Source organism: Narcine bancroftii, chromosome 2, assembly GCF_036971445.1.
Source record: "Narcine bancroftii isolate sNarBan1 chromosome 2, sNarBan1.hap1, whole genome shotgun sequence".
NCBI lineage: Eukaryota > Metazoa > Chordata > Chondrichthyes > Torpediniformes > Narcinidae > Narcine > Narcine bancroftii.
Genome location: NC_091470.1, coordinates 146510379 through 146523698, shown reverse-complemented (window position 1 = coordinate 146523698; position 13320 = coordinate 146510379). Strand labels below are relative to the sequence as shown.

Here is a 13320-nt window from a genome sequence, read left to right as displayed (position 1 = left end):
ATTGCACTCTTTAATGACCAAATAATGTGATGTAAGGATTGCTGTGGTGAAAATATCTCCTTTTCAGCTGCCAGGTTTTTGTTAAACCCGAGTCCTTGTCTTCAGGAAGCTACAATATCAAGCTGGCCACAAGCCAATCACAAGAATGGCCATGAAGGAAATGCACAACATTTTAGATTTTTAAAATTTAGACACACAGCACAGCAACAAGCTCTTCTGGCCCACAAGTCTGTGCTGCCCAATTACACCCAATTGACCTACCACCCCACGTGTTAAGAAGGGTGGGAGAAAACTTACATAGGCACGGGAACAACGTACAAACTCCTTACATTCAGCACCAGATTGGAACCTGGGTCACTGACAATGTAATCGTGTTGTGCAAACCTTGTCACCCTTCTTTCAGGTCGCTCAATAAAGATTCAAATAGGAACACAAATAAGGCAGAAGCTGCAATAGCAAGTTTTAAATATAAAAAATTTATTTTAAAATCATATGATGGAATTTATGCAGGAATTACAATCCATGTACATAAAATATTTCAGACCAGAATGCTTCCCAACCAGTAATTATGGCTTATAACGCCACTGAAAATTCACATGCAACAAACCACAAGTTTTCAGACACTTACAACAGCGCTACTTCAGAACAACTGAAATTGATCCACTTCCCTTGATATTACTGAAGGATGTAAAGAGTGCAGCCGGTGGCAAGATTAAATCACTGACACAACTGAGATTTAATGCATTGAACTTCACTCAGTTCAATGTGGTCTTTTGACTATTTAGACCCTCTAAATAAGGCCTGCAAGGCAACATTGGATCTCACATGCTCGAGAATATAGAACCTCGAGTAGCTTCCCAAATCTGTCTTGCACTCTCAGATTTTATTTTAATGCCATACAACATGCGTCTCTGCTACTTTATGATAATCTTCTGATTTAAAATCCCCAAGTGCTCCTAAAAATGAAAGCCGCCATCATCAGAAATGTGATCATGACGAGGTGACTGCTTTATGTTAATTGATAACAAGTATTGGTCAAGCTCTCACCTTCCCTCCAGAGGATCTTTTGCGCCCCGTCCAGAGTGTAAACAGGGCCTTGGGAGAACCGTTTAGCTGTCATATTGACCTCCTAAAATTTCTATATTCTTAATTTTGGATAGCAGGATTTGACTTTGGAACCTGGCGTCTCAAGGGAATAAAAATGTTACGCACTGTGCCACAACTGGCATTCAAATCTCAGAGAGCCCCAAAGTAATGCTTAATTCTTTGCAAACATCCAAGACAAGGCATTCGCTTAAACTGTTGTCATGAATATCAAATAAAATTCTGCAATGCGCATTGGAATATTCAACAAACATACTTGAAACGTACTCAGATAAAGCAAAATAAACATCAAAAATCAAGGTGGGCGTACAATTAACTTTAAATTTTGATATATTTTTTATTTTGCTCTTTAGTGATACCGGAAGTCTCAGATTGAATTGGTTGCTGATACTCTACTATAAATTATTATGCTTACTACAATTATCTAGATTAAACTAACTTCAGGGAACTTTGCTCCAACTGGTTTGGTGTTGATGCCTATAATCTTGTGGCCAAATGCTGTTCAATTTGACATTTCCTTTAAGTCCATTTCCAGTGTGGTCGGGATAATATTCTTCTGTGCATTTGTTCAAACCGATGCAACCTAACTGTGCAACATAACCGATCATTTATGGAATTACAAATCAAAGTTTATTACCTGAGGAGAAATTGTTTAAAATGAAAATGCAGAATAACTAAAAGGCCAGAAACTATTTTGCCTTTTTCAAGGCAAATACACATGAAATTGCTGTTTAAAAGAAACTAAACTACAGTACAACTCGGATTATCCGAAATGGTCGGGCCTATGCCAGATAATTTTATTTTGGATAACGTCATTCTTTTTTAAAAAACAGCCCAGTAGCAACAGCAAATCACTTGTATCAATACTTAAATAACAACAAACAAGAAGGGTAGGCTTTTTAATTTTCACCCAAAAAAAATGCTGGCTACTGCCAATCCTCAACGCAACCCAACCGCTAATACTGATTGCTGAGCGGGCTTCCCGGGCCAGTGGAGCACTCACTCGCGAGTCGGCAGGCTCTTGCCTCCCCAATCTCTGGAACTCCTAACCCCGAACTCTGAATCCTCCCCTAAGCTTATTGCACATGCACACCAGAGGGTTCAGCCTCAGGAGCTCTGAGGAGGGAGAGAAATGAAGAGAAGGAAGGAAGAGGAGAGGGAGGGAGAAAGGGAAGGGGTGAGGAAGAGAGGAGGAGGGGAGGAAAGGCCACTAAGCTTGAGGTCCCGCTCCTGCCCGGGAGGCCACTCTCCTTGATGACGCCAGGACAAGGGATTCCTCCGACTGGTTGTGGCTGGGGGGAGACAGTGGCATGAAGTTTGAGAGGGAGAGAAAAGTCAATAGGGCTAGGTAAAGAAGAAATGGAGCGAGAGAGAGGTGGGAGTTATCTGAAACAAAGGCCAACATCATTCTAATTTCATGTCAAGTGAATTTTTTTCCCCAACCTGTCAGATCAGTTCGGCTCTGAAAAATTTCAGATAAATGAGGATTTATAATTCATTTTGGATAGCCTCATTTAAATTTTTTTTGGATAAATGAGTATATCGGATACTCAGAATTGTACTGTACATACCTTCGCTATCTGAGATGAAAATATGGTTAAACCTGCAAACTGGAGGCAGTTTAGCAGAAGAGTGAAATACAAAATGTCCCAATAAAATGACCTGAGACGCACGCAAGTTAGCTGTTGTCCACAACTTGAATGAAAATAATGCCATACAATTTGTGCCTCAAGTAAGCTGAACCATAATAGATAACCATATGCAACTTATAGGGAGGCACGGTTAGCGCAAAGCCTTTACAGCGCCAGCAATCAGGAATGGACCAGGGTTCAAACCCTGCATTGTCTTTAAGGAGTTTGTATGTCCTTCCTGTGTCTGCATGGTCTTTCTCTAGGGGATCTGCTTTTTTCCGCCCTTCATAAACTACCAGGATGCAGGTAAATGGGGTGTATTTTGGACAGCACAGACTATCGTAGGGCTGAATTGGCCTGTTACAGTTAAATTAACTCTTCAGCATGTGTATACATTTAGTTTTTAAAAAACAAAGGATAAAATCAAACCCCTCGATGGATACCATTTTGGAAAGGGAGTTTATACCATTTATTGGAATTCAAAAGATTGGGAGCAATCAGAATAGTCTACAAGAATTACCATTTTGTACTGCATTATTAAAACAGTCCTATGACTACAACAGTATTTATAGAAAAACCAAAACCTTCCAGCTTTTTCCAAAGTAAAAAGTCAGAAATTCAAGTGTCTGGAGCGAGGGACAGGATTAAAATTGTTCCTTTTCTTGCTGCAGTGCTGGAATTTCTAGTTCAAAAGTGAGGTAAACCTGTCAGTACAATGGCTAAAGACTGAAATAACCCAGTGCGGCATGTCGGACAGTACAAAACTCAGCAAATTGTAACTCTGTCTTGCCCTGAAAGAGCCATGTGCAATGCAAGAAAATAGAGCACAGTAATTAAAAATCTAAAACTGAAATGAGTTATGGAGTGAGTGGTCAGGGCACAGGATTCTGCAGTCATTTCATTCTGAGGGAGTACTGGGTAGAAAGGGTTATCGACTAAATTTCTTCCTGGGTCACATTATTAAATATATTATAAAAAGTAAAAATGTATTTCAAATACCTGGCAAAAATGTAACAGATATACATGACTGAATTGGAAAAGGGTAGACTTTGCCTACATTAGTAATGAGCTCAAAACCCTGCATTGTACCAGCAGCAGTTCATTCAAGATATTTGTACAACTCAGGGGTACCTTATAATGTATTCTCTATGTTGTCAAGTTTTCAAAAGTAAAATCCAACTCCTGTCCATAACAATGGATTCAAAAGATTCAACTCAAAAGATAGAAAAGAATGAAAATATTATTAAACATTAATAAAGGCTGAATCCCAATGTTTAATAATCTAATCATGCATTCACCAGTCACGTTGCAGAAAATTGACCATTGGTCAAAGGCTTTCCTAATTTTCCAAATTTTGCAGCAGTGCACGATAAATTGCATTTTCATCTTTAAACATGTTTTAAGTTTTTGAATCGCTTTGAATTTACAATCAAACTAATTTAGGAATCTGAATGAAATATAAAATGGTTAGTAAACAGGTATTAATTAATAAAAAAAGCTGGTTTAAGACTCTGGTATTAAATTTAGATGCATGATCATGGATTCTATTTACAATATTTACTGCTTTCTTGATTGCGTTTTCTTTTTCAATCAATTGGAAGTATTTGATGCACTTTTAAAGTGAAGGCCATTCAGTCTATTTAAAAAAAAGTCTGCAAATGCTGATTTAATTATGAGTTGTTAACAGCCAGCATTCATTATGTACTCAAAGCTTTGGAGAGGCAAATTGTGTCATGCACACCAATGTACTCAATCCTAAAAGTCACTCAGATGATTTTGTAGACATTTAACTCGGATTAAAAATTTCCTTGCTTGTGACTTGCAATGAAAAATTTTCCAGAACTTTCAAACAGCAAAGATACATAAACCTATATTGGTCATGTACCTTGACTATATAAAGATACAAATATTGGTCATGTACCTTGACTATATTGGTCATGTATCTTTACTATACAAAGTGCTCTGGTTGATGTGCTGAGTTTCGCTAGGATTGTGTTTTTACTTCAACCATCGTGTCTGCAGACTTTTGTTTTACTTCTAGATCTTTTGAGTACTTTTTTTTAAACTACTAAAATACTTCACCATTCTGCATGAAAACATGCTTATAAAGAATAATAGAATTGGTGGGAAAACTTGCAAACTAGAAGACGCACAATGTAATTCAACTTCAAGACCACCCGTGACCTTGCAAGTAAGTTGCATGGGAGCCCTTGAAGGAAAGATTTGAAAAAGATACAGGGAATTAGTGATTAACTGGGCTTTTTAATTAACTTGGTCACATAGGTACTAAATCATATGTGGACTGGTAGATCATCACTAGAAGTAGGCATTTATAATCTGCAAAAGCCATAAAATATTTTTTTTTAAAAAAAAACAGCTTTGGACTGCAATGATTTTACACACTTATGAAATTTTAGTGTAAAAGTAAACCAGACAATTTCAAAATTAGCAGCATGCTCATAATCCTAATTTTAGCAGTTGGTTGCAATTAAGAAATTCCAGCAGACATTAACGAGCAATTTGGATGATGATCAAGCTTCAGTTTTGGACCAACTTCAAAGTCAAGAATATGCAAGCTGGCAAAACAAGGATTTCCTTTTCCCACTGCTGCACTGAAGGGAAAGAGCCACTTCACTAAACAAACTGGATCCACATAGTAGCATTTAATTTGAGCAGTACTGTTAGTGTCGCGCCAGCAACTGTGATTCAAATCTGTCTGCAAGGAGTTTGTATGTTCTCCCTGGATTTCCTCCCACCCTTCCAAAAAAAAAGTACCATGGCTGTCGGTCAGTTGGGTATAATTGGGGAGCATAGGTTCATCGGCCAAAAGGGCCTGTTTCAGTGATGCATGTCTAAGTTTTTATAAAAATTGCCATTAAAGCAATTGGGGTTAAAAAAAACCCAGCTTATCCATACAGAATTATTCAACGATGAGAGCACGAGGGCAGCAGAGACAAAACTTCTGAATTTTTTTGTGGAAATGCAACAGACTCATTTATCTGGTAATCATTGAAATTTAGGACTTTTCTTTCATACTTTATTTAACTTGCAAATTTGATTTCCAAAATGCCAAGTAATTTCACATTACTTCAGTTTGCTACAATTCAGGACAATTGAAATAACCAGCTCTGCAGCAAATTATACAAAAATGTAAATGAGATTTTAAAAATTATTCAGGAAATGTAGACAATCAACATGAATTAAAAGATCAAATGAACAGGAGTGAATACAATAGGGTAGAAAAAAAACGTGATTTGTGTTTCGATTCACAGGTCAGATACTCAAAAGCATCATCAATAATAAACATACGTTGCTTGACCAAATGAGGATGTGCAGTTTTTACACTTTTATTCCTGATTGCCAACATCGGCAGTAATTAGGTTTCTATTGGATAACAAGAGTGCCCTCTGGTGTGCTGTAACAATACGTCATCTGGAAGAGAGAGGAAATCTCATGGCTCTGGCATTGGAGTTGCTTCACAGAGCACACCTCAAGACCACCTTACTGCAATCAAAATATCCCCCAAAAATGCAGCTTGTACAGTTGAAGCAATGGCCACAAGACATGGTTTTCAGAAATGGAGGATATTCATAAGTTTTAGCTATAGCATTTGCAAGTCAACGCACAAGTTGAATAAGAAAAAATATAAATTAATGATAAACAAATAGAATTCCATGGTCTCACCTTTAATCCCGTGAGCCAAGAGATTATGAATCATAATTAAAACATCAGTTTTCAGGGAGAGGACCTGTGCATCACTTTGGTTTTAAAGAACACTTAGTGCAGCAAACAAAACAGTCCCTTCAGAGTGACTGGGCACAAGAGAAGAATAACTTCAGCCTAAAATACAGACTATCTTCCGTTAATACATAGTCATTTAAAAAGCATAATTGCTCAGACCCTTTTAGTTTCCAAATTACGGCAAAATCCGAGTACACCACTGTTACACTTGGACTGGTCACACGTTGCTGTACTGAAAAGGTATTTTAACTTGTACCCAACACCTCAGAACTTTTTCTCCTTTAAATTGTTTGTTCTTTAAATTAAATTTATTTACAGAGACATTACATTTTCCTAATGTGTTCAGTCCACCCTTTTTAATATCAGTGCAGCAGTCTCGCCTACAAGAACTCACTGTGGAGCAGGTTTTCTCTTGGATCTCAATGTACTGGTGGTCTACACCTAGAACTACAAATATTTTGCATTGGATCCATCTTCAACAACATTTCATTGCGATGAGCGATTTGCATGTTGCTTCTCTTTCATCCAGGCATGGATCCTTTCCTTCAGTTCAGGCACTAAAACAAAATGGAATAATGTAGACTGCAGAGTGGAACAAATTATTGAATGACATGGTTACACAAAATACAGGGTTACTTTAAAATATCTAAATACTTCACAATTTTCTTGCTTGTGTTGCCCTGCATGGTTTTTTTTATTTGTCAAATTTAACAAATCAGTAAACCTTCCTGGTTCCTGTTCAAGTTTACAATTTGGGCCATAAAACCCAGATACATGTCTGACACCTTTGTAGTGTCTTGAATGTTGTGTGTGTAACTGTGGCTAGTTAAGTGTGAAATGTTGAGGGGATGGTGGGCGGAGGGAGGGGATGAAAAGAGCTTGAACTCTGCAGAAAACTTTGTATATAACTGATAATTGTAAATGGCAGTCAATGCTGATATTGTTAACATTGACAGTGATAACTGTTAAATGTTATGAGCCCAGAGGACTGCAATGGAAATTCACCAAGACAAATGGTTACTTAAACAATAGTTGCTGTTAATCATCTTTAAACATGAAAACAGGATAAAACTTTAACTTGTTACTATTAACTTAACCTAATTTAACCCCCTTCTAATTCTAAGCGCATGTGTATTGTAACATGTGTACAAGTTCAGAAAGGTTCTTTAATTCACAGTCCAATCTCACTTCTCACTCCTCCAAGTTCACTGGTTGTAGGCAATTCTTATACTGTGCACAGAATTTTAACATTTTTGAATTCACCAAGCTTTGATGCTTGAAAGGTCAATGGATACCACTCAGGAAAGTTCTTGTCAGTTTTCAGAGAGAGATTTGTTGTACGCTAGACACCCCACAACTGATTCCATCCGATCAGCCACTTCAGTGCCTTGCCGAAGAAACTTGCCCCATCAGGATTTTCCAGATGATAACCTCTTTCTTTCAGGTCATCACAGAGTTCCTTTTTGTTTCCCTTATTTCAAGTGAAACATTATGCAGGCAGCCATCTCCTCTTGTATGGACCACAAGGGTTTCGACCAGGGTGAACAAAAGAACTCACAACCAGTCTTCAAAATGGGTTTTCCACAATTTTGCCAGCTTGTCCTGTTCCAGACCCAGCTACTCCTGCTGAACTGTAGAACTGAATTCTCTCTCTCTCTCACTCAGAGAAAACCACATGAAACTCTAAGAACAGCCAACTGCACTCCCGACAGACTGTGGCTCTGGACCTAATCTTCTGAGTTCGTTCATCAGTTGCTTTCCAAAACAATAATCCATTACTCCACAGCATGTCCAATTAACACTGACTTATGAAGTCCTTATAGTCCAAAGGCATCCGGAGCCTGGCCTGTCTGGCTTGAGCAGAGCTCTGGCATTTTAAAGGAGATCTGTTTTGAAGTGTTTGTATGTGACCTACACTAAAAATCTGCCACAATTTATCTCCTTTAAAACATCCATATACAATATAAAATAACAATCTGTCACATTTGGAAAATCATAAATAAAATATTCAAAAAAGATGACAATTAGGCATACAGTCTCAACTCAGAATGCAAATTCTTACTTTGAAATTGAGGTGTATAGTTTAACAGAACGGTACTTGCCATCATTTCCCCTACGCAAGTATTTTTAACCCAATCCCTATTACTCTATGTCCAGGAAGAGAGACTGCAGGGTACAATTCCACAAGTGCCCATGCCCCCATGGTTCTTCTTTCAAAAGCAGCAAGGTACACAACCATGCTGAGCACCATGTGTCCGTTAAAACCTAGCTGATAATGAAAACCCCTGCTTTCCATAAGGATTGCTGGTAGGTCTTCAGGCAGGGGTCTCTGGCTCAGTTTTCTCTCTTTTTACTACTTCATTATACATGTCCTTGTGATAGCAGAACAAACTTTGGACTGAAGACTGAACCAAAAGGGCAGAACATGGAGCTAGTGGAGTTTCTCTCTCACAGCTCCAGCAGCTCAGGTTCCATCCAGAGTACGAGATCAGCCATGATCTAAAATGGCGGTGCTGGCCCGACGGGCCAAATGGCCTACTCCAGCTCTTATTGTCTATTGTGTGAAGTTTGCACGTTCTGAATGCATGGGTTTCCTCTCGCATGCAAAATAAACAAGTGATCACTAAGAATTACCCTGTTTGTGCAGAACAGCAGAGGGAATGGGTGGAGGGGGGTGGTGGGGAAGAGTGGAAGAGAACATGGGGAAAATAAAAGGAGAATGGGTATGATTAATACAAAAATGGGTGCAGAGTTGGCAGTTCCTGCACTCCCTTTCTGGTCTGCACAGTTCAGCAAGTTTACAATGCTTCATCATAAAACTTTAGGTTTAAAATGGCATTCTTTACCTGGCTCCAGCATACTTTCTGTTAGATGTTGGCGGTTAAAAGGGTCTGTTGGTGAATTCAACAAATGTCTTAAAATAATAGAGCGGTCCATGATGGTCCCAGAAGGCAGCTTCACAGGATCATTCATCAGGGTGTCCATCAGTGGATCTGTAACAATGAAGCCCTTAAAAATCAGCAACTCAAATGTACAACAATAAGATTTCTGACAACATAATGAAAACTCATTTAGCCACAATTTTATGTGAAGCAGGTTAGCAAGTACTGAGCACTGAGGAATCTGCCCCATTTATGGTGGTGAAAACTCAGATTCAAAGCTCAGCCAAAGCATCAAAGTTGCTGGAAGAGACTGGGAAAATAAACCATTCATATCCTGTGGTCAAGAATATTCCCTATAGCTTTTGTGAGTGCTGCTTAGAATCAGGCACTCATTTGCAGTGTCACATCAAACATGCATTGTAAGTGGAGTCGGAGACAGACTCCAAAGATTTGCAATACTGGGTGAAGGAATTATTAATAGTAATTCCACCCTCTAATTCAAATGACTGCATTGAAACAGATTACTGTTGGAGTAGATCGCTATCAGTATTAATGTCATCCAGTATTGATTGGCTACCACACATAAATGTGTCAATTTGTATACACTCAGTCATTCTATCAAATGAGTAAATCATACTTTTAAAAAAAGATAGTGACTGTAAAAGTGGCAAACATCCATCCAAGCAGATGCCACCTTGAATTTTTCAGATCTGGCAAAGCAGATGTTCTGGAGTGGCAGCGATATCCGTGGGGCTCACAGACCATCTCGAGCAAGGAATAAAATGGTTGCTAACTAGGCCAAGTCAATATAACAATGGAGGCTGCAGTAAATGGGTTCTCGGTAATATTAACAACAAATGTGTGTAACAGGCTGCCATTTCAAAGCTGCAATATGCTGTGCTCTTGTATTTTGTTCCTTATCTTTTTTTATTTAGGTTTCTTTCTCAAGTTCCCTTAAGGGTTTGTGAATTTACCAAGATTTGGTTCTTTGTATTTGTTTATTGATATATTTTCTTTGTTGTATTAGGGTATGGGAGGGAGGGGAGAAGGGTGGGGAATATATAGACTCTGTATGTTATCTAGTAACATGAGGACTACACTAAAGTGAGTGTTTAAACAGAGATCCACCATTTAAAAGACAGAGCTGATCTTGTTGAAAACTTCTAACCGAGCAGACACAGTCTTGGCTAGTATGTCTAGAATTGGAGACCAGAGTCTCAAAATAAGGCCTCCACTGATAGAGATGAGAACAAACTTCTTCAGAGGGTTCAGTTCCCAATTGCCCTTAAATTACAGAACCATTGTAAACTAAAAAGGGCATAGAAAGTTAGGTTAGGGAAATTGCAATTCAATAAAATACTTTAGTTCAAAAGCTAAGAAGATATGGCACCTGCTTTAATTTCCAGGGCTCGTAAACATGCAATGAATTAACATAGCAACACTGTCAGAAAATGTGTGTGCACTCATGGCTCCAGCATCAATGGAACATAAAATTCTGAAATGCTTATGAGGACTTTTTTGGATTGGAAATGGCAAAAGTTATTTTTTCTATCAGCAGGTCTTTAGCAGGAAAACATTTCAAACCCATCAATCCAAATTCCTAGATTACAACAACACAGATTCAGCACAAATACCATTGAATTTTCATATCTTCAGGGATAAACTTTCCATTTGGAATCAACAAGAATTTGTCCAAAGCTTGCTCACCTCTGAATTCATCAGGTGCATCCCCATAGTCAATCTCTGCACGGGCATTCTTTGTCACAATTTCTTCTACCTTTTCCGCCAGTAGTCTGAATTTTTCTATTGCTATTGTTGATTTAATTCCAGCTTTCCTCATTTTTGAAATGACTTCATCGAAGAGTTCTTTACTGTACGATCGCTGTTCCCAAAAGTAAAAGATACATGACATAAGTGAAGTTATCAACTCACCCATGACCTGAAATATTTGCACACTAGCAGGATTATTAAAAGATCCAAACACTTCAGTTGCTAACAGCATCATTTTTATGACTTTTTCCCCCCCATTTTTTAATTTAAATATTTTTAAATATCAAAAAAAATTGGACATACAGGGCAGTAACAGGTCCTCTCAACCCAGGAGCTGATGTTGTCCAATTACACCCCATAACATGCAAATTCCTCACAGACAGCACGAGATTGGAATCCTGGTCCCAATTTCTGGCGCTGTCACAGCTATGCAATCATTAATCCAAAACTGTAGAATCAGAAGGTGCAAGAGTCAGTTCAAACAAATCTCAAGGCAAAGCCATTTTAGTGATCGCCTGGACAGTTTCTTACAGGGGCCTTGGAATGGCTAAGAGTTGGGTACACATGAAAATGTCCATCTTCCTTTTCCCCAGGCTGATTAGATTTTGCAGTTTTTTGATGGGGGCGGGGGAGGGGAGGGTGAGGAAGAAAGAGAAGCTTGAGAGGCCCCTTGATGCCCAAAATCAGCTCCAGCAGTTCAACTAGAAAGCTCATCTCTTGTAATCTGTGGTCTAGTTTCCCCATCATCCCTCTCTTCAGAGATGTACAAAGCACTTAGAGACACTGCTGGACCTCAGGCTACATTGCCATTCACAGCCAGTCCCCTTGGAAACACTTAACCAAAAAAAAAAGCACTTTTTCAATGTCCATTCCTTTTCATGGATGCTGCCTGATCTCAGTTCTTCCAGTATTTTGTGTATAATCTGCAGACAAGACATACTTTTGCACGAGCATTCAGTTACCCTCATGAGATGCACCAAAACCTATGGTAAGATGCACGTAATCACACCAAATGTAGCATAAACAAGTTTGTGCATGAGGAGTGAAAGTAGCCACTCTGACCCTCTATCCCGATCCATTCAGTCCAGTCATGGCTAACCTGACTGTAACCTCATCTCCACATCAACTCCCAGTAACCTTTCACCATCTTGCTCATCAAGAATATATCCATCTCTGCCTGAAGAATATTCAATTATTAAACAAATTATTCTACATTCTCCAACAAAGAGGAAATATCTCCACATTCACCACATTAAAACCCCTCAGAATCTTGTGTTTCACATGGTACAATGAAACGAGTTCAACAAATTACTTGGAATATTGTGCACACTTCTGGTCTCAACACTACAGGAAGGATTATGGTAGAGTGCAGAAGAGATTCAGCAGAATGTTGCCTGGAATGGAGAGATTGGATAGGCGAGATTTATTCTCACTGGAACATAGACAAAAGGGTTACTTTACAGAAGGTAAATACAACTATGAGGAGCATAGAAATCGAGAGTCTTTATCCCAGGTTAGAGGGTCACAGGTTAAAGTGAGAAGAATGAAATTTAATGTGAAGTGTAAAATTATTCTCCCATAATGATTGTGGTGGTTGTACAGAATGTAGTGGGAGAGGCAGGTAGAACTACAACATTTAAAAGTGATTTGGACAATCACTTAAAAAGGCATAAAGTGACAGGCTTAAGTGGGATAGGCATCAAGAAATGAGCCAAAAGGACCCATTTCTGTGTTGTACAATACTATGAGATCAGTTAACAAAGTTTCTTCCTGGGAATCAAAAAAGTAGCATACACCATAAGTAAAAGAAACAAAACTGAAGGTGCTGGGAAATGGAAATAACATCTCAGTAATATCAAGCAGCATCCAGGCAAAGAGAAACAGTTAACCTGAGGTTGGAGATCATTGCATCACGAGTGGTTTAAAACCAGATCAAAATGTAAAATGCACACAAACCTGGTCATCAGCAATGGCTTTTGCAAATCTGGGACAGTCCAAATGCAGATAAATGTCAGTCAACTGATCCAAAAGCTTCTTCGGTTCAAAGCCGTATTTTTCTGGGTTTTCGACTTTTAGGTCACGGCATTTTGGACCACACAGCTGCTGCAGGTTAAAGTTTAACATTGCAGCTAAACGTGGGCCGAGCTCCTGCAATGAATGTCAACAACTTTTTTAAAAAAAAAATCCGTTTC

General features: G+C 38.7%; 1 protein-coding gene across 5 annotated transcripts in view; it reads right to left on the bottom strand.

The window, feature by feature from the left end:
• Positions 1-460: 460 nt before the first annotated feature.
• The window catches only part of ube4b (ubiquitination factor E4B, UFD2 homolog (S. cerevisiae)), a 69821-nt gene continuing 56961 nt past the window's right edge, over positions 461-13320 (bottom strand). For 4 of the 5 annotated variants that reach the window (XM_069918459.1, XM_069918457.1, XM_069918460.1 and 1 more), the window contains 4 exons: positions 13085-13276; positions 11066-11240; positions 9323-9469; positions 461-7033 (listed from right to left, as the gene is read on the bottom strand). In XM_069918459.1, coding sequence (XP_069774560.1) covers positions 6963-7033; positions 9323-9469; positions 11066-11240; positions 13085-13276 — 585 coding nt within the window. In that variant the 3' untranslated portion in view covers positions 461-6962. The remainder of the gene's footprint in view (positions 7034-9322; positions 9470-11065; positions 11241-13084; positions 13277-13320) is intronic. The other variant, XM_069918458.1, reaches the window with a different exon arrangement.